The sequence below is a fragment of the Euleptes europaea genome, chromosome 11 (assembly GCF_029931775.1).
Source record: "Euleptes europaea isolate rEulEur1 chromosome 11, rEulEur1.hap1, whole genome shotgun sequence".
Taxonomy (NCBI): domain Eukaryota; kingdom Metazoa; phylum Chordata; class Lepidosauria; order Squamata; family Sphaerodactylidae; genus Euleptes; species Euleptes europaea.
The window spans coordinates 24,576,387-24,597,511 of NC_079322.1; the positions used below are offsets into that span (position 1 = coordinate 24,576,387).

The window sequence follows — 21,125 nt, forward strand, 5'->3', positions numbered from 1 at the left end:
CATGCAAAGGCTTAGGAGGCGCCGCAGTGGCACCTCCTCCCCGCCATCCCCGCACGCTGAAAGCTCAGGAATGGGCTGCAAGTTATTATGAAAAGGTTGGAGTACACGACTTTGTCCTCTCACTGGCAATGGGAGATTGAGCTCTGCTACAGCGTTAATAATGCCAGCTTCTAAACGACACACCAAATTATCATTTATACTGCAATTCAGCCTTAGCATTTACCTTCATTATGTTAACCACCTGCTGCTTCACCTTTGTTAGCTCCTGTTGAAGGCTCACACGCTCCTCCTCGCTTGCTTTTTCAACTGCCTTGATCTTGTCATCCATTTCTGCTTGTAACTTCTTGCGTGCTTCTTCAGTCCTTTGGGCTGCACTTAGAGCCTTCTCTAGCTCTTCGAATGCTGCAGAAGAGGAGAAACAGAAGATTTTATATTTATACAATTTCTTCAATGTGCAGATCCTGTTCTTGCTAAATTACCTACAAAGGGCAAGTTGTGAAGTCACCCTGGAAGATGTTGAGTTTGCCCTCATGTTCCCACAATAAACTCAATAATCAAGCAACTAAGTGATCCTTCCTGTTTAGAGAGTAATTTTTTTAAAAAAATTCTCAATTGTGCTGCTTAAGGACAAGAATGCAGAGAGTTGGAGGTAATTCACCAGCAATTCGTTTTTACTCAAACTAATGTTTGGTTAACAATTCTCAGGAGTCAATAAAAGCAAAGAATGATTGGAATGTCAGGCCTATGTAACCCTAAGAGCAGCTTTATCCCATAAGAATTCGGAACAGCATTTAACTCTATCACAATGTATCTGCTTTAGCATAGCTCAGCTTTCAAAAATATCAAACAGGTACCTGCAGGAGAGTAACTACCATGTATTCAACAAAATGAAGAAGAACATAATTGGAGAATTTTATTAAGAGCCAGGTCTCGGTGAAGAATTTTTTTTAGGTGGGGGGGGGGGATATGGATAGGAAAATCTTTACGCTGGGACTCTTCCATTCATCTCCAGCTGAAAGTCACCACTTAAAGTAAATTGCCAGAAAAAACTACTGGGAATAACTTCAGAATTTAAAAAAAATGACCTGAAAAAATCTATTTATGTTAAATAACTGCCACATAAGATTTGGCCCTAAGAGGCAAATGAGGGAGATGGCCAAGAGTAGCATTGTGGGGGTATACTTTGGGCTGCAGCAGGAGGGGGAAAGTTGCACTCACAGGCAGAAATCCCTCTTCTTGCAGAAATCCCCTACTGGATCCAAGCGGTTGTGTCAGTCACAAGGAGCCTTATGCAGTGGAAACGTTCTCTGCGATCAGAGGACGGCTCTACACTGATCTAAGTGGAGTGGTGGTATTAAACCTATTGATTCCACACAAAGTACTTCAATAGACAAATGTAAATTGATTTTATGGAACAAATTCAGAAACTGCCATATAACCTTAATGCTTAAATGACAGGGCTGCCAATGTTAACACCAAATCAGATACATTTTCTCCATTTAAAGAAGTATTATCTATGGTTAGTCACCGGTCCCACTCCAAATCATTACGAAGGGTAGCCATGTTAGTCTGTCACTAGCACTAGAAAAGAGTAGGAATCCAGTAGTACCTTAAAGACAAACAAAATTTCTGGTAGGGTATGAGCTTTCGTGAGCCACAGCTCACTTCTTCAGATACCCTGCCAGAAATTTTTGTTTGTCTTTAAGGTGCTACTGAAGTCCTACTCTTTTCTACTCCAAATTATCAGTTGCTGTTCCAGGGTGAATGGGACACATAATGTGATGTGACAAGCACAAGGGGGTGGGATAAGAGAGCTCTCGGGAATTCTTTATTGGATAGAAGCTCTGTGTTCAAATGCAACATCTAGTTATGTCCTTGAGGCCAAAGCCAAAAGCTCAAGCTGTAATAAATTCAAGTCCCGCGTCACCTTAATATCTGTCTTCAGATGGTGGAACACAATAATACTCAAAAGGGGCGTTATCATCATTCTGGGTTGCAGAGTGGATGAAAAGGAAATACACATTTATGCCCACAGACAAGAGTCCCCGGAAACATTTCCAGTCTCTACTAGGTTTGACTACTCAAATGCAGTAACTCAGCACCATGCAACTGCGCTACCATATTTACAGGCACACAACACCAGGAGGAAAGCACACAACACCAGGAGGAAAGCCCACGCATGCAGGATAAATGGTCAGAGAAGGAGAATAAAAGCACAAGGATGCAGCACTTCACGGAAACACATTCTGTTCTCTAGAAGTAAAATTTTATGCATCTCAGGCAGTCTAACAGATAAGCAAAAACGCAGAACGTTTCTATCTAAGGAAACTCATTCTAAAGCAAGAAGCAAATGCCAGCAGCAAATGAATGAGGATTCTCATCCAATTACACCAGCAGGTATCCAAATTTACCTTTTCCTTACTCAGTTGTTCTTGTGAATATTCTAGAGTTATAAAATCAATCCTGAAACAGAGATAGTTCTTCTTTTCCCTAGCATGGCTATGTCTAAAAAAGAGATACTAAAAACATTCTATGACATCCACTGCAGGGATTCCCCCCCCAAGTACCCTATGGTACTAATCTAGTAACTGAACATACTACCCAAAATACCAGCCTTCAACATCTTAGCACAAATGGCAATGTTTTCTAAGGTAACGATTCAATGTCTGTTTGTACAGACAGCAACTGAAGTAGTAAACCTGTTTCTAGTTTATAATATTTTGGGCTGCAGATAAGGACTCACATGACTGAATTCCTGCATATAGAAAAGACTACTCTAGAATCTCTCTCATGAATATGGCAGCTTCTATGTACAGAGAATCTATCTTATGGAGAAGCAAGTTAGATCTCACCCTCGATCAAGTTAGGTCTCACCCTTCGCTTGAGGTGGTACAGTAGAGAATAGGGTTGCCAGGTCCCTCTTTGACACCGGCGGGAGGTATTTGGGACAGAGCCTGAGGAGGGTGGGGTTTAGAGAGGGGAGGGACTTCAATGCCATAGAGTCCAATTGCCAAAGTGGCCATTTTCTCCAGGTGAACTGATCTCTATCAGCTGGAGATCAGTTGTAATAGCAGGAGATCTCCAGCTAGCACCTGGACGTTGCCAACCCCATTATAGAAACAAATTTACCACCTTGTCTATTTGTGCCTGTCGTGGTTTATTTTTTAAAAGTTGGTGATCAAAAATAAAGGGAAAGCATACTAGTTTACTCTCGTGTTAACATTTTATTTTTTCCGATGGTCTAGCCATAGCATACAGAAGAATGGTATGTCTTCCTGGGAAATCTCCAAGTTAATCTGCAAGCTTCTGAGCATGCTCAGCACAGCAGGCGTAGGTGATATGAGTAACAGAAGAAATAATTATGAATGAAAAGCTGGTATCTTGTCACCTGTCACTGAAAAACAGAACAACTCAGATTGATTCAGCCTATTTTTGCCTAACAGGGAGATGTGGGTTATTCCAATGAAAGGTATTCTGTGGCAGAATTTTGCCATCCAAAATCTGACATTATGCCAAGAAGATGAAGAGAGCTAGATACAAGAATGGCCTGTATAGATATGAGACACATAACATAATTCTGTGAAGTCTCAACCAGTAGCAACTTCTCTCTGTTAGAAGTATATATAGAAAAAGATCTCATTTCCATTTTAAACACATAATTTTAAAAAAATTGAAATGCCTCCCATAGGCGAGTTCCTTGCTATTGATCTGACCTGATGAAAAATTTGTTTGATTCAAAAAGCTTGCAAAGAGACTTTGGGGGGGGGGGACGACACAAGAGAGCTACTATGGCACAATCTTTCTTTTAAAAGCTCATTCCACATTAAGAAGTGTTTGCCATTTGTCACCATCTAGTGGTGAAAGCTGGAAAATTCCATATCTTGCCAAATTTTAACAAACTGGAACATATTCGCGTAGTCTTTTGAGGCCCTGACCTGGATATCCAGGCTAGCCCGATCTCATCAGATCTTGGAAGCTACGCAGGGTCAGCCCTGATTAGTAACTGGCTGGGAGACCACCATGGAATACCAGGGTCGCTACACAGAGGCAGACAAAGGCAAACCACCTCTGAGCATTTTTTGCCTTAAAAACCCTACAGGCTCACCATAAGCTGGCTGCAACTTGATGCCCCCCCCCAAAATGGAAGGAAGGAAGGAAGGAAGGAAGGAAGGAAGGAAGGAAGGAAGGAAGGAAGGAAGGAAGGAAGGAAGGAAGGAAGGAAGGAAGGAAGGAAGGAAGGAAGGAAGGAAGGAAGGAAGGAAGGAAGGAAGGAAGGAAGGAAGGAAGGAAGGAAGGAAGGAAGGAAGGAAGGAAGGAAGGAAGGAAGGAAGGAAGGAAGGAAGGCCTTTGTGACAAATGCAGAATCTAGTTCTTCTACATTCAGGAAACTTACAGTAGAAATTCTTGAACAAATATCTGAAGAGAGAGAAAAACAGTGTTGCACTTACCTGTAACTGTTGTTCATCGAGTGGTCTTCTGTGCAGTCCCGCATGGGACTGCGCTTGCGCAGGCCAGCCACGGAGAACTGACTAGAAAGCTTTTAGGCGCTTCAGAGCACCTGGAGCGCTCCCCCTCCTCTCCATACCAGGCTAAGAGCGAGCTGGCTTCCCGCCCTATGGTCATGCAATGGAGGGGGGAGGAGCGCTCCTCCCTCAGTTCTCCCTTTGCCGCCGTGGAAGAACACAATAGCCACTAAACAGTAGCCTACAGCGGGGAAAGGAGGGAGGGATGCGTGCCTGCACAGAAGACCACTCAATGAACAACAGTTACAGGTAAGTGCCACACTGTTTTTCATCTTCGTGGCTTCTGTGTAGTCCTGCATGGGAGAATAGCAAGCTCACCTACCATGGAGGTGGGTGTGGGCTTGTCACCAAATTAAAAGACCACTCTCCCAAACAGCTGCTTCCCCCCTGGAATCCACATCTACAGGACAATACAGGAGGAATGTGGACAGAAGGCCCAGGTTGCCACTTTACAGAAGTCTTGGGGATCTGTCGTGGCAAGGAAAGCAGTGAGAAAGGCGTGAGCCCTGTTGCAAGGGGCCTCCACCTGGAGTGGACAATTTAATTCAGTATTGCTATAAACACAAAGTCTTGCAGCGTCCACCCACCCGGAAGCAATTTCCAAAGAAGCTGCTGCTTCAGCCTTCCATGCACCAAACCAATAGGTTGTTTATGTGCTGGAATGAACCTGAAAGACATGGTCCTCTGGCACTGAGTGCATGAAGAGATTGCCCAGTTAGGGACTGAGGATTTGGAAGAAAACAAGTTAGGCAATGGGACCTTACCCTAGGTTGAACTCCAGGCTAGGTAATACTACCTTAACCAGATGGAAAGTGAAAACAGACCAATAAGTCCCCCCTCATTTTGGTTAAAATGATAGCAACTAGAACGCCACCTTAGTTTATAAAAGAAAAAAAAACAGGTTAGACGTTGCCATTATACCAAAAGTTTTATGTATAACTGACACTATACTATATAAACTGCAAAGAATAATAGGGGTATTCGTGTATGGAAAAAAATAGACTAGCCAAGCCCCTCAAAACCATTAGCAAACTGGTGCTACAAATATTTAATAAGAATTAATCAGGAACAGAGGGCTGAGATGACCATTAGATGTGCTTGACGGGTATAACAGCCAGGGCAGTATCATTTAATAAGCATGAGTAATAGCACCCCACATAAAGGTGAAGTAAGAGGTTGCAAACCGTCTGACCTCGATCATTCAAAAAACTAAGCCCACTTGGCAGCATAAGATGATCATATGTGCAGTATGCATCATGCTATTCACAACATTGTAACTCTAGGTAGGTCCCAATCGATGGTTGAGATGACCCCGCCACCCAATGTAGCTCCTAAAAGCTTTCTAGTCAGTTCTCTGCGGCTGGCCTGCACAAGCCCATGCGGGACTGCACAGAAGCCACGAAGATGAACTTTCCTATCTATAAAGAACACTTAAGTTGTTGCACATACAACTCAACAAGCAAAGATAGGGAAAAGATGTAAGAATTTGTTGTAATAGTTGCTTTGCCAGGGCTCAGAAATTGGTCAGCCTTGGACATGATCATAATGAAAATGTAAAACTTTGGCATTATGCCTTTCTTAAATAGTGAAAATGAACACACAAAGCGTTACAAAATAGCAATCCTTCTTTTAAAATAGATATTCAAAAGGAACCAAATATTCCAAGTCATATGGGAATTTATTTGATATTGCCTGAGAAGCACAGAATTTACTTTACAAAGCTTGCTGCAAGCAGCAATTTAGTGATGTAAGGAAGAGATCCCTTACCCCAATCCTGTTCATACAAGGCTTGGGAAAGGCACCATGATTCACTTATTGGCATGTGTGGATGCACAAAAACAAGATCCTTTGTGAGATTTTAGTAAACAGTGCTGATGGCTACAGAACAAAAAGCTGCAATAATCACCTTACAAAGAATCTGTTAAGGTTTTAATTCATACATTTTCAAAGACTAGCATTTCAAGCATATCTTTACATTGAATTACATATCTTAAGGGAGACCTGATTAAAAGAACTTCTCCATCACACTGGACACTGGTGCTGCTATCCTAAACACAAGTCTCCCTAAACCCAAAGCAAATCATAACGCGAGAAGGTAGAAAAGAAAATCTAAATATAACCAAATGTACAGAAATACATTATACTATTAAATGTAACCAGTCAATAAAATTAAAAAGGAGCTATCAGAATTGCAACGTTTTAAATTTAAAATTATTTCCAGAAAAATTGACTTTAATATTCCATCCCATCTCCCCCCAACCGACTTTTTTTTTTCTTTTTTGCTTTCCCCCAGAGTAGTACAAAGTTTGGAGCCAGAATGTAGGAGAAAGTGAGCATAACACAAACCCTGCAAACTATTACAAATCAGAGCCGTCCTCGTGAATACACATTTCCTCCTTCTGACTCTGGAACAATTTCTTTCCTTTTCATGATTTAAAAACTGCAGGTTAGCCACTGTAAGGAACTCAGAAGTAAGGTGGCCACAGTTCAGAAAACCTGCTAGTCAGGTCTACTGAACTAGTCCTTGAACCAGCCAAGAAACTGGAGTACCCTTTTTGTCTTGTTTTGGAATACCTTGTTTTGAGATGGTTTACATCTTTATGGAGGATCCCCCAATCCTTTTTTGAACTTTCTGATTCCAGCATAAAAAGTGCTTGTCATTAGGGAAAGGGCCGTAGCTCAGTGGTAGAGCATCCGCTTGGCATGCAGAAGGTCCCAGGTTCAATCCCCGGCATCTCCAGTTAAGGGGACTAAACGAGTAGGTGATGGGAAAGACCTCTGCCTGAGACCCTGGAGAGCCACTTCCAGTCTGAGTGGACAAGACTGACTTTGATGGACCAAGGGTCTGATTCAGTATATGGCAGCTTCATGTGTTCATGTGTGTTCATGTGTCATTAATAGGCTCATGTTCTAAATGGGGCATGCTGGAGGTGCTTCATTGGCCAACCCATCTTATCTCTTATCTCTGCTTGTACTTCATGTGCTCTCATTTCTACCAGCAATGGGAGGTGGGGAAAGGGGAGGGGATGCTGCAGGCTTCAGCAAAACACACCACAAGGCTCTGGCTACAATATCTTTGGAAAGCCACACAGACACCCCTGGATTTTTGTCCAGGAGCGTTTACTCACTGCTCTTCAAGCAAACAGTGATGTCAATTATGATGGATGTGGCAAGTAGAGCTAATGGGATTGTTATAATGGCGGGTGACAGTGCAACCAAATAAGGCAAACAAACAAAAACCATTTGAACAAGAGAAAACTGGCACAATCTCTTACCAGCTTTTTCAGATTTTTCTTTCTGCTCTTTTAATTCTTCGCTTTGTGTCACAACCTGCTTGATGTGAGCACGCAACTGAGCAATTTCTTCCTCCTTCATTTCCAGGGTTTCGTGCATTTGACGTTTCGTTTCTGCTATTACCATGCCCTACAGAACAGGAGATTACAGGCAGAAGAACACTGTGTGAATATATACCTGTAAAAATTGAACTCAGAAACAAGATGCAAACGCTGTTGTGCAACTTAGAACACTGCTTCTTTGTTGCCTTAGAACAACGTGCAGAAGTATCATGGAAGAGAAAGCACCAGCAAGAACTAGATTTGCAACTCTGAGGGAACGGAAGGAGAGTCTGTTGTGTCAGAACTTTAGAAGGCTTCATCTTCCAATATGCATATTATCTATGCCAGGAGAGATGCCATAAAGAAGAATAAAATTATGATATGGCTTTCTGAAATCTGATAAATCAAATGCATTGTGCTAGACTGAGCACTTTTGTACCGAATGCTGGAGTTGCCAGGGATAACTTACACACTGGTATGATTTCTGTAATGTAATAATAAACCTAGCCAGGATATCCACATCCCATAATACACAATCTCAAATACAAGCTGTTCTATAAAGTTTTTAACAAAATTAAGCTTCACTAATTAAACATGCTAGAAAAATAAAATGTTTTGAACAATGACTGCAAAAACAGTTTACTCATTTCTCCAGTCAGATTTTTAGAAACTTTTCTTGAGTTTGCATCTGTATGAAATCTGGAATTTAGGGATGCACTATATTGCTTACTTTATCTTGTTCCAGCTGTTCTATCAAGTTCTTTGCATCACGTAATTGAGTAATCAGTTTGGTCTTCTCAGCCATGTGAAGATCCTTAGAAATAAAACAGAGGGAATTTTACAGAATATTCTTCCCAGGAGAATGCCCTCTCCCCTTCAGATTTGGGTATTTGTTGCCAATAGGTATACTATGTCAATCCACTTTAGCCGGCAGAAGCTATACCACTCTGGGAAAGATGTGTATATGTGCATAATGAATCTGATAATACACAGAGAAGACTGAAGATGCTTTTTCCTTCTTGAAATTATCACAAACTTCCTTCTTGTTAAAACCTGAAGAGGGAGAAAAACTAAGGTGTTTCCACCTCCCATGAATCAAACCCTTGGTTGAGGCAGCTACATTTTTCATCTCTATGGGGCCTGGCAATCTCCCAGAATTACAACTCATCTCCAAGTTACAGCGATCAGTTCCCCTGGGGAAAAATGGCTGCTTTGAAAGGTGGATTGTATGCCATTATACGCCACTCCCCAAGCTCCACCCCCAAAGCTCCAGGAATTTCCGAGCCCAGAGTTGGCAACCTAGAGCCTAAAGAGATGGCAAGAGGAAGTTAAAGGGTTCAAAGTTAAAGGATTCCAGGGCAGGCCCTTCACTTCACCCAAGGGTAACCCCTCTGAGAGATGGTGTTGTGCAGCTGCCTTGATGGCCCTTCTGAGGGCAGAAAGGTAGGATACAAATTTTGTAAAATAAATAAAATACATAAATATACCTTCAGAGTAAGGTTGTTGCAGACAGCAACTCTGACTGGATGGAATGTACTATTAAGCTCACTTCATTGGTAAAACATTTAGTAGATGATTTATAAATTTGATAGTAAAATCCAATATTCTTCCTAATAAAAATAGGACAGCAGTTCTCTGCCTAGTTCTGTGAGAGAGAAACTCACTAGAATCAGTACAAATAAAGGTGTAAAAAGATCAGAGGATGAGGAGTCCTGACCATCATTCTTCACAGTAACATTTAACAAGAAAAATAAAAATTACAGGAACAAGGAAGCCTGCGACAGCGTTACAGCCTGGAGAACTTGTACTTTTATGACGTAACAATATTGCAACATAGCTTGCATTACTGCCTCCAAAATGACCTCTTTGTAAGTCTAATTACATAAATGGTACTACTTAGCACCAGAAGTTAGAAGTTTTCAGAGCACATTTATGCACCTTTTCCTCCAACAACTGCTGCAACACTTAATGCAAAGCTAGAGAGATTTCCTCCCTCACCCCATACCTTTATTTTCTCTAGCTCCTGAAGTCTCTCATCTAGTTGCTCCTGCAGGGCTTCCTTCTCGTTGGTTAGCTGTGCGGAGAGCTCTTTGTGCATTCGAATGGTTTCTTTACATCGATGGAGCAAATTCTCTTGACGTTTTACCCTCTGAGTTAGACTTTCTAGCGTTTTACCAGAATCCCCATCACCACCTGTAAAACCCCAGAAAATCAGGCATCACTCAAACATCAGGCAGCTCACACATTTCACACAAGGGTGCATGATTTTGCCACCGGAAACAGGGGGCATACTGATTATACGATGGTGCTTCCTTGCAGAGACTGTACATACGGCCTTCACTGTTTGCATAGTCAGAAAAGTCTTTTCATGCTATCCGCTATGTAGCAATAACGCCTAGATCATATGCTAAACACCCACACGCGATCACATACAAGGTAGTGCCAGACTGCTCATGGGCTTGTGACCCAACAGCAGCTGAACACATGAAGCTGCCTTACACTGAATCGGACCCTTGGTCCATCAAAGTCAGTACTGTCTACTCAGACCGGAAGCAGCTCTCCAGGGTCTCAGGCAGGGGTCTTTCACATCACCTACTTGCCTAGTCCCTTTAAACAGGAGGTGCCGGGGATTGAACCTGGGACCTTCTGCATGCCAAGCAGATGCTCTACCACTGAGCCACGACCCCACTCCAGAGGAATTCCAAAGTAGTGTTAATTATATGCAGGCTGCCAAATGTACAAACTATGCAACAAATAACAGAACTGGTACCAAAGTTTTCTGCAATTATTACTAAACAGAGCTGCTGGATATAAACAACACCATGTATTTAAAAAGAACAGTTGTTATTTTAATGCAACCCTCCACTACTTGAAAAGTAGTCTTTAAAATCTTTTCCTGGGCTATGGAACTATTTCCTTTGCATATTGAAGTGTGGAATACTGTATGCTGAAGGAAATTTAATATGAAAGCTCCAGTTAATAAGAAAATGTGAAATGCAGAAATCACAGCTGTAACATTCTCACAAAAATACAACCTAATGAAGTACCCATAATTCCCTGCATATAGTGTAAGAGTCGTTAACGATTTTCTGATACGCTACTTAAATGCAACTCTGAAGTCCACACATTTTTGATCTGGAATATCTAGTACAAAAGCTAGAATCCTGTAATGGATTATTTCAACTCTTCACCAGTTTCTTCTCATTGCAGTAGATGCAAGAAATTCTTCAAGTTTATTTAGAATTCCATAGTTAAGATTATTTTGTAATTAAATATTCCTTATTTCACTAGTATAACCTGTCCAACTTGTTCTAAACCAACAACACTGCCAAAAGGAAAGTTAAAACCATCCAAGTAGGTGGTTCATAGAAAAGTTCTTAGTGTCAGTGTGATAAAAAGAAGCAGAAGCAGTGTAACACTTTATTTAAAATACTTCACTGAAAAGTCAGACAGTTAAGACATGAACCTACCAAGACTCCCCGGTTGAAAAGTATTCTCTGTATCTATATCTTTTGTTGGGCTCTGAACTTGTTGTTGCGTCTGTAAATTTGGCTCAGGAAGTTCAATACTTATCTGGCCATTCTGCAATCGTTGTTTCAGCAATGACACCTGCATAAGCATCAGTTTCATTAACACAAAGTAATCTTTATCTACCCAGATACTTTTACACATTTATATTTTTACCTCAGACTTTCAATTCAAAAACGGAAAGCAATTTTAGACACTTCAGTTTTTACGCTGAACAACTCATGAGCTGCTACTCTTGTTTATATGACTCTGAAGTTAAAATTGGACTTGAATTGTAGAATCAGGCTTGTATATAAGACAAACCCCCAGCATATTGGGTCACTAAGCACAGACAGATTTTTAAACATTTGAGTGCCAAGAGAATGCTAGACTTCTATGTGGTTTGTAAACCTTAGGTGTATGATACATGAGCTTGGACGATGGGCGAAATCACTTTCTCAAAAGAGCATTCCACTGAAACCAACTGTACTTGAAATAGTTTCAGATCAATGTACTGGGGCTTCCAAATCCTTTTCTTCTGCCCTCTATGCTGTCTGACAAGGTTCTAATTTTCAGAATAGGTATTACAGTAGTCTCCAGAGAAGCACAAACAGCTGCTATTGCAGAAGCAAAATTGAGAAGTCCTGGGGTGTACATGTATATATCTAAAGGAGCTCTCTGGGTTCACCCATGTACTTGAGAAGCAGGTTAACTTATTAAGCACTTATATGTGCTGATATTACCAACCAGCTCCAAAAATAAAAATAAAAAAGCCAAGGGCAAAGCACCCAGAGTCATCACTAAAAGAACTATGTAATCTCTCCACAAAGAAAAGACCAATAATAATAAGAGTTGGTTTTTATATGCCAACTTTCTCTATCACTTGAGGAAGAACCTGCTTACAATCACCTTCCCCTCCCCACAGCAGACACCCTGTGAGGTAAGTGGAGCTGAGAGAGCTGTGACTAGCCCAAGGTCACCCAGCTGGCTTCATGTGGAAGAGTGGAGAAACAAATCCAGTTCACCAGATTAACGTCCACCTCTCATGAGGAGTAGTGGGGAATCAAACCCGGTTCTCCAGATCAGAGTCCACCGCTTCAAACCACTGCTCTTAACCACTACACCACGCTGGTGTAGTATTGTTCTTTCAGGCTGTTCTGAGAACATCTCTCTTGCCTGAGTCTGCAGGACACTGATGAGTTGGTCTTTTTCTTCTAGTGACGCATCAAACTCTTCCTGAAGATGTTTCTTAGCCTGTTGATCCATCTGGAGCTCCTAAGAAACCACACACACACACACACACACAGTTAGAAGTGTTTCTAACAAATATATAATAAAATAATCAGCCCTCCTTCTATAGTCCTGCCTGTTTTAAAAGTTTTTAGCTGAATTTTATAATTTTAACCGTATTTTTAATTGTTTAAATGTTTTGATTTTTTTAATGTTTGCTGCCTTGTAGACCCTTGTTTGATGGAAAGTTGGCATAAAAATGTTTTAAATAAATAAATAACCTAAATATATAAAACAGTTCAGCCACCGTTAAAGTGCTATTTGAAACAGAAAACACAGGGGTAAATTTGTGCATAGTGAAGGGAATGGCCTGTCACTCCCTACTAGAGGACCACTGCTTTCACTACGACTGAAATTCCTTCTTCTCATTCCCCTCCTTCACACTCTTGTCTAGGTCCTTTCTCTTCTTAAAACACAATCATGATCCTATCCTTTAAAAAAAAAAGTTTTAAAATTTTTATTTTGGATCCACTCTTGGCTGTACATTTTCCTGACATCCTAACAAGGAAAGAGTTCATCATTCTATATTGGCAGCTATCAGTTCCAATCATTGCTAAGATTTTGCCTGATTCTCCACAAGTGCAGAGGCAGGAAGGGGGTAACCAATTCAGTATTACAAGAAAGGGTAGCCCCTAGCCATTCCTACCTAGAAACACAATAATACTGAATAGGAATAAGAATTAGGCCCAAAGGCTTATATTTAAAAAAAAGAGCAATTCTTCCTAAACTGCACAGTGGGGAACCCTAGACTTCTTCAAAAGCTTAACCTTGAAAAACTTGTCCAGCATCACTACATGTCTCTGGAAATGTTGGGGGTAAGTAGCTGCACTCTACAGCAATACTTCACACAGAACCAATGTTATGGCCCAACAAATCTGGTCAGTGTCCATGGCAACCGGTTGTCCACTGTGTGAGGCAGGACGCTACTTAAGTTCTTATGTTCTAAACAAGAGTGCATATGCAGATATGCAGTGTGCAGGGAATTCTCAGCAGTCAAGCTGGTGTAGAAGAGGTTCCTGAAGGCACAAACTCTGAAAATCTCTGAAATAAGTGTTTATTAGACATGGTATCAGTCAGACAGAAAATTACTTTGCACCAAACTAATCGCTGGCACCAAAGCCCTGCGGTTGGGCTTCCTGGTTTTGTTCAATATCACCAGATGCCCATTTTCAGAGCATAGTACCTAAGAATGGAATCCTAAGGAGAGTGATGCCCTACTCAGGATTCTGCATCTCAGCTATGATCTGAGCCCGTGGAGAAAAGAAGATGCTGCGCCAACAAAAACAGTCTTGCAAGCTGTGGTTGCCTGCTCCTGGAGTAAACAGAACTGGGTTAGATAGACCAGTGCAGTTCACAATAAGGCATCTTTTATCCACAAGCCTGTCACCTCAAGCGATCTGTTATCCCAAAATGGGGAACGGTTAATTTAATTTTAATGACATTCACACAGGAACAGGGTTGCCAGCTGTTGAAGTGGCCCTTTGGCTGTACAGTTAAGAACCATTTGAACTTCAGCATTTGCAAAGTGATGCGTTGAAAAGCTTCACCAGCTAATTCATGCATATGAAACTGCTGCTCAAACCACAACAGGCCAGGTCATATTTTTATGGCCAGCTGATAACCCTACACAGTACCTGTGGGCAGCAGAACACAGAAATTTGCCTCAGCATTCTGAACCAGGCAACAGGATTAGAGCACTGGGAAAGGGTTAAAGTCTGGCAGTTGAGAGCTTTTATCAGTTAGTGGCTGAGCAGTTGGACGTTGGCAGGGAGATGAGGCCTTGCTGAAGGGTTAGTTTAACAGAACTGTGGATTACTGCCTTTGTGTAAGTATCAGGATCTTTGGTTCAGGTCCTCTGTCTGGCTAACTGAATGTAAAAACCTATTACAGTATTCCAGTAGTGATTCCGGGGTCTAGGGTGTAACTGAGTTGCAGCAGAGTGCTGTACTATGTAACAGCAACCCTTCTTATCAAGGCTGCTTGATTATCAACCCTTGATTATCAACCCTTCTAATCAAGGTTCACAGCCCACATCTCTGTGTTACCTATTCAGATTTACCCCAGATCTTGTGTGTCTTGTTTTAAATAAATTTTCTTTTTGTTCCTTTGAGAATTAACCACTTGGTCCGTATCAGTTTACTTTGTTCCTCGGCCACTGATATAGGCTTCATTGAATTTATACCCAGGCCCAGATTTTGTTCCCTCAAAACTTTGTAATTCCTTCTAGGAAACCCAGTGAAGTGGGGAGGCAGAAAATTGTGAAGAAAAATCTTGTAAAGTGATCTTTGGCTCCAAGGAAAACGGCCAAAATGGCTAATGCGAACATTTGCTTACTAAGTTTTAAATGGACTGCTGCATTGAGTTTCCCAAAAGACAGCACCTGTTTAGAAATGTTGCAGATTCAAGAAACAGAGAAAACTTGCAGTAGAAAACATTGGGTTGCCCAAGATCCAGTATTCCTACATTCCTGTAGAAGCTGCAAAAGTTCAGTTTACTGCATTGCCACATGCTGCGTGTGTGTTTGTTTAATGGATGCAGCAGTCATCAGGAAACCTGGTTTATCTCAGTGCCTTTAAAAGCTGCACTTCCTAATTCATGCCTATGAAACTATAACTGAAAGCAAAAGAGTGGGCCAGCCCATGTTTTTATAACCAGTTGATAACCCTACACAGAATTCAGTATTCTGAAAATTAATCTGATTAACAAAACCAAGATCTAGCTTCTTGTTGTGCAACTTGGTCTGGAAAGGCAAGGGTAAGGGGGAAACACTACATTATACCTGTAAGTTATTATCTGAAAGTGTGTGCTTAATTAGGCCCCATATTGAAAACAAAAAAGGACTACTGTGGGAATTTTTAAAAAAATATGCTTAAACAAAGTCTGCTAGACAATAAAAGGTACAGGATACTCCACAAAGATTACATATTCTAAAAAGAGGGACAACTTCCTACTCAAAACCAAATAATTTTCTTTTTAAAAAATATATTGGTTCAGCAAGAAAGTCATAAGCACCTGCATGAAGTTTATTAGCCACGCACAAATTTAGTGCGAGTCTTATCACATGTTAAGACCTAGTGTTGTATTTATTAATGCTTATAGAATTGGATCTTCCTGCACGTCACTGAGCACCCTGGAATTCTGCTCATGGGGATCAAGGGACCCTAACATATACAGATTGTTGGGGGGGGTGCAGTAGGAAGGGAGAAATGGTAAAAACTCTTCCCCCCTCCTTTCACCATCAGAAGTGCCGTTAAGCCATAGGAACAGCGCTTATAGTCCTTAAATCATATAAGAATTGAACCCCCTATAATTACTCAAATCAGGTTAATGGACATCTGCACATATCCTGGCTGTAAAGGAATATTGTGTTTATGTGAACCTGGTTGAACAATGTGGGGCACATAACTCAATGACATCACTGCAGCTATTTACACAGAAACTGTTTCAACTGGAGAGTTTCATTCTGAGTTCAGCCAATATCTATAAACATACATGAATATTGACAAGAACCAAGAACTGTAACATCCTTTTCTATTTAATGAAATATATCAATTGCTCTAGTCTTATTTGGTATGTCTAAATATTTTGATCTCTGAAACCTGAACACTAACACTTATTAAACTTATGCCGGCCAGATGTTATACTAACTCGAACAAAGAAAAGTGGATATGGAAGTGATCAGGTGTCTTTGATAGTCTAACGACATCCTAACATCATCCTAAGGACAAGCTAGTCCCACCTTACTGCCACAACACCTGATCCAATCAGATAATCAAGGTTCATTGTAGTTTATTAATTAGCCTAAGTACAATTCATAAATCACTGTACAAAGATCAAACCTTAAGGAATAAATCAAGATGACAGTGGGAATGTAAAGCTATTGTGGGTTACCAAGTAGTATTACTATTGATGCTACTATTACTTCATATTTCTAAAACAGCCCATTCCTGAGCTGGCGGCGGCGGCGGGGAGGAGGTGCCACCGTACCTCCTCCTAAGCTGTTCCATGGCCGTCGAAAGACCCAAAAAAACCTTTTAGAGGCTTTTTTTGGGTCAAACAGGGCCTTTTTCCCCAATTGAGAAAAGCGAGGTGGTGCCTGCTAAAAAGCAGGTGCAGCCTCATTCCTCTCGCCGCCAGCGTACCCAGGAGGAACGGGGATAGGAGGCTGCCTAACAGCAATTCCTCCCCCTGGAATGCCTTGGGAATGCCTCCTGGGCTGCTGGCATGGGCCTTTACGCCAGTGGGATGCTGGCGGAAGGCCCTGCAGTTGTCCCGGGGTGGTGGTGGTGCTGCAGCGGTGCTCAGCTACCGGCGTCCAGCCCTCCCCACCGGCATTGGGGCCACTTATGGTGGCGTAAGTAGCCCGGACACCACCGTGAGAGCCCCAACATCGGAGCAGCGCCTTCCTGGCCTCCTAAGGGCTTTTGCCCTTAAAGGTCAGGAATGCACTGTTTGTGCACATCCCTGGAAATAAGCCCCAATGAATTGGCCCAAGTAGCATTCTGAGTAGACCTGTTTAGGACTGTACTGATAATCACATACACAGAAAGTAATGCTGCAAACTGCACCACTTACAAATGATTGATCCCATTGAAGACATTGGATTTAAGCATATCCAGCTACATTCAAGGAACATCTAGGCACAATGATCTGCCTTTACAAAAATGACAGAGACTATCAAGGAGTGGATGAGTTTCCCCCTCTCTATTCAATCCTTCAGGGCCCCTTCTTGCATATTTATTTTCTGTAGAATTTACATGGGGTGACACATGGAGGACAGTTTCTAGTTACCATCTCAGGTCAGAGGAATTATTGTAGATAAGAATACAGGAGCGGGAATAAATATTTTATGGAAGGCAGTGCATGACACTGGAAAATTTAGTATCAGAAACAAATTGTTATCAGAAACAACAAACACATGTATAGACAGAGTATAAATCCTTAGATTTCTGTTGGAAAATTTCAGGCACAAATGCAGTTAAGGGTTACCTCCCGCAGCTCTCCAATTCTGCGAAGTGCTTTATCCTGACTCTGGCTCAATATTCCCTGAAATCAGAAAAGCAGAGCAAATGTTGAAGCATTCAAAATGTAGCAGAGTTTTGTATGTGAGGTTTCTGCTGTGCCTCCACATTAAAATATTAGGCAGTCATATGTATTTTTCTATCCAAAGCAAAACATGGGACTATAAAAAATGCTTGGGCAATGCCAATTGATTCCCCCCCCCTTATTTACCTGTAACTTTTTCTTTTCTCTTTGCACAGCTTGATAGGCAGTGACCAGCTGGAAATCATAAACAAAGTACAAAAGGAAATTAAGCCCAACTCAATCAAAACTGGTTACTATAAAATCTAATTTAGTCAAGTAACTTAGTTAACTTGTGCATTGGCCTTTATTTAGGAAAGAAACTCAGGGAAGAAGGTAGAGTGATAGGAGATTTTTGGCTGTTATGGAGTCCATGGAATTCTGGGGCAGGAGTGAAAGGGGGGGAATGACAGTTGGAGGAGAGCGGATAGGGAAGAGAGAGATGCAAGAGGCTGAAGGTGAAAGACTCCCCAGAAGGAGAGGTAAAAAGAGCTGAGAAACTACTCCTCTTTAAGCAACAAGGATAGGCCATAACAGAAAATTTACTAGATTTAAAAAGTACACTACACCTGTTTCTCATGTAATGTGCCACTACCCTTTGAATTTGCTATTACTGTTATTACTATATGATACACTGATATAATTACAACAGAACAATTATCACAACACAAAGCCTTCTACAAGGTACTAACAAACCAAACATGGCTTTCACAAATTATCAGTATATAGAATCTGTGCCTTTTTAACACATCTGTGCAAACACAGTTAAACTTTAATTTTAACAGTGAACGACATAAGCAGTAGACGTACAGTTGGATCCTGTGGAGGATTCCCACATCTGGAAGGGTTTTTTCCCCACTGATTCTCCCTCACCAACAGACCTCCAATTCCCTCCTCGTGTTATTCTTGCGGGTCCCTCTCCCTAAGGAGAAGCCTTTCAGGAAACATTTTGGGTTGAAGCAAGAGGGGGAGGTGAGGAAGTAGCATTCCACAGATGGAAATCCCTTCCATCTGCAGAAGTCCTCCACAGAATCCAACCCTTACAATGTAATCCAGTGTGAGAAACAAGCCACCCTAGGTGGATGATCTCACACTTTCAGTGGCATAGTCCCATTTCTCAGCATCCTCCTGTGATAGAGGCAACTGCTTCCAAATGGGTACTTCCTGCATATGCAAAGCCTATTGGGCTGTACTGAAGCACTTCCTGCTCCAAGGAGGCAGGCGAAAGTCAGGATTGGCTCTTTGCTCTACAAAACCCATGCTGTTTGGTTTCAGTTTCTAGGGGGAGGGAAGTTTAAACAGCCACAGGGATAGTTCACCAAGTCCAGAGGCATAACAAAGTCGATGTCTATACCCAAACTGAAAACAAATACATGGCTGTGACGTGCCTGCCTGGGATGAGCTCAGCGCTTTGTCAGTCAGTTAGCTGGCAGAGAGCAACCAGAAGCTCACTGGGCATTCGTTCCATGTAGATTTTGTCCCAAGGATTTAAGAAGCAAGCAAGCAAGCTGGAAACACGCTGGTTGGTGCAACAATGCCTGTGGGCACCATATTGAGGATCAATGCCCTACAGAGTGCTAGAACTCAGAAAACTGGCTATTTTTATATACCGATGCAAAAAAAAAAAACCCACACATTTTACACGAAGAGAGAGACTAGAAACAGCATACAGTAACTGCTGTGCAAGTGATTTACACTGCATGTTTTTCTACCTCTGAGTATTTTCCTCTGTAGCTGCCTAAACTGCGTTCCATCCTACGCAACCGTTGCAACAACTGCTCCTTAGGCAAGCTTTCTAGATTTCCTGGTAATTCTTCTGCTTCGCTTTCAGCGTCAGATGGTGGATCAAACGTGGGGCCCGGAGAATCAAAGTCCAGTTTGTTCAAGGAATCTCTTGAAGAAGTCCGCACCAGGGACTCCTTGGAAGAGGAGCGAAACAGAGTGTCTTTTAAGGGACTTCGAAACAACGATTCCATCGAAGGAACCCGAAGCTGAAGCCTCTGAGCAAAGGACTGGGCATCACTGGGCTGTAAATACACAAGACAATTATTTTCTAAAGCATGATGAAGAAACATATGACACAGCTATGAAAATATACCAACATATACCAAAAAAAAAAAAAAAAGTCCCACCATCACAGTTTACTTCTGCAAATAAATACTATACTATCCAATTTGTAGCATGCAGATACTCTATTAATATACTAATGCATTCTAATCTTTTAGACTAGTAAGATATTTTCTAGACACAGTACGGCCACACAGTTTGCCTTGAGTTTGTGGAGCTTTCTATGGTGTCAAGCCTCTTGGAAACATTAACAAACATTATATTTCTAACGACTAAATAAGAATACCCAGCTTGCTGGGGGTAAAGGGAAGATGACTGGGGAAGGCACTGGCAAACCACCCTGTACACAAAGTCTGCCTAGGAAACGTCGGGATGTGCTGTCACCCCATGGGTCAGGAATGACCCAGTCTTAATCCTCAGACCTTACTGCGCTCAAACATCAAAGCATCTGGTCACCTCTCTTCTAACTGTACCTTCCTGAAGGGGGGGGTAGCTCCTTAGGATCTGGCGTGACCCTGCAGGGTCCCGGGGGCAAACACTCAAGCGCCAGGGAGCCACAGAGCTGCGCCAGCCCCCACCGCCAGCTCAGCCACAGCAGTAGGGAATTCCTGGAAGGGAAAGCCCGCACCGGCATGGGAGATGTTTCTGGGAATTTCTGGGAGACCAAGCTGCCTTTAGGCAACTTCCTAACCCCTTTTGCCCCAGGAATGCCCCCTCGCGCTGCAGCATGGCTATGCCACTTTTTTTGGTGGCATAGCCTCGCTGTTTTCAATGGGGGCATTTTCCTTCTTGTAAGTTAAAATTCCTTTTCTTTTGTTTTTGACATCCGGGAAGCTTCTGAGGAGACTGTGCGCTTCGCCGCTCCCAGCTGCCATAGATCTACCCCACCCCCTTCAGGAATGGGCTGCTATAGTGAGATACTGCAACCATAAATCTTTGAGCTAAATTACTAAATTTACTATGAAGGACAACAGTTGCTACATACCTGTGGAGAAGACTGTTCACTTTCACTGTTGTTAGGGCTGGAAGCGGTGTGCTTGGATACATGCTGGAGAGGGAGAAAAAGAAAAACATCAGTAACAAAACAAGAATATAATGTCCCAAGAAGCTGACTCATAATTGTATAAAGCAACCCAACAATAACTCCTTTAATCTGTTTTAGTTAATTAGTACTGTTACTTTTCCAATTACTTATTAAGATGTTGTCATGCAAACTGACACAAGCATGTTAAGGAGTGTGCTGAATCAGTGGCCTGTAATATATAAAACTACAAAGCAGCTCTGTTTTACATGGATTAGCAAGTACAATACAGCAAGATGC

General features: G+C 41.8%; 1 protein-coding gene across 2 annotated transcripts in view; it reads right to left on the reverse strand.

The window, feature by feature from the left end:
- GOLGA4 (golgin A4) overlaps nt 1–21,125 on the reverse strand; it is a 59,335-nt gene that overhangs the window by 32,545 nt on the left and 5,665 nt on the right. For both annotated transcript variants that reach the window (XM_056857643.1, XM_056857642.1), the window contains exons 2-11: nt 20,790–20,852; nt 19,450–19,764; nt 17,888–17,935; nt 17,645–17,701; nt 12,542–12,640; nt 11,329–11,467; nt 9,864–10,051; nt 8,589–8,672; nt 7,799–7,946; nt 224–402 (exon numbers count right to left, since the gene is read on the reverse strand). In XM_056857643.1, the coding sequence (XP_056713621.1) occupies nt 224–402; nt 7,799–7,946; nt 8,589–8,672; nt 9,864–10,051; nt 11,329–11,467; nt 12,542–12,640; nt 17,645–17,701; nt 17,888–17,935; nt 19,450–19,764; nt 20,790–20,852 (1,320 nt within the window). The remainder of the gene's footprint in view (nt 1–223; nt 403–7,798; nt 7,947–8,588; nt 8,673–9,863; nt 10,052–11,328; nt 11,468–12,541; nt 12,641–17,644; nt 17,702–17,887; nt 17,936–19,449; nt 19,765–20,789; nt 20,853–21,125) is intronic.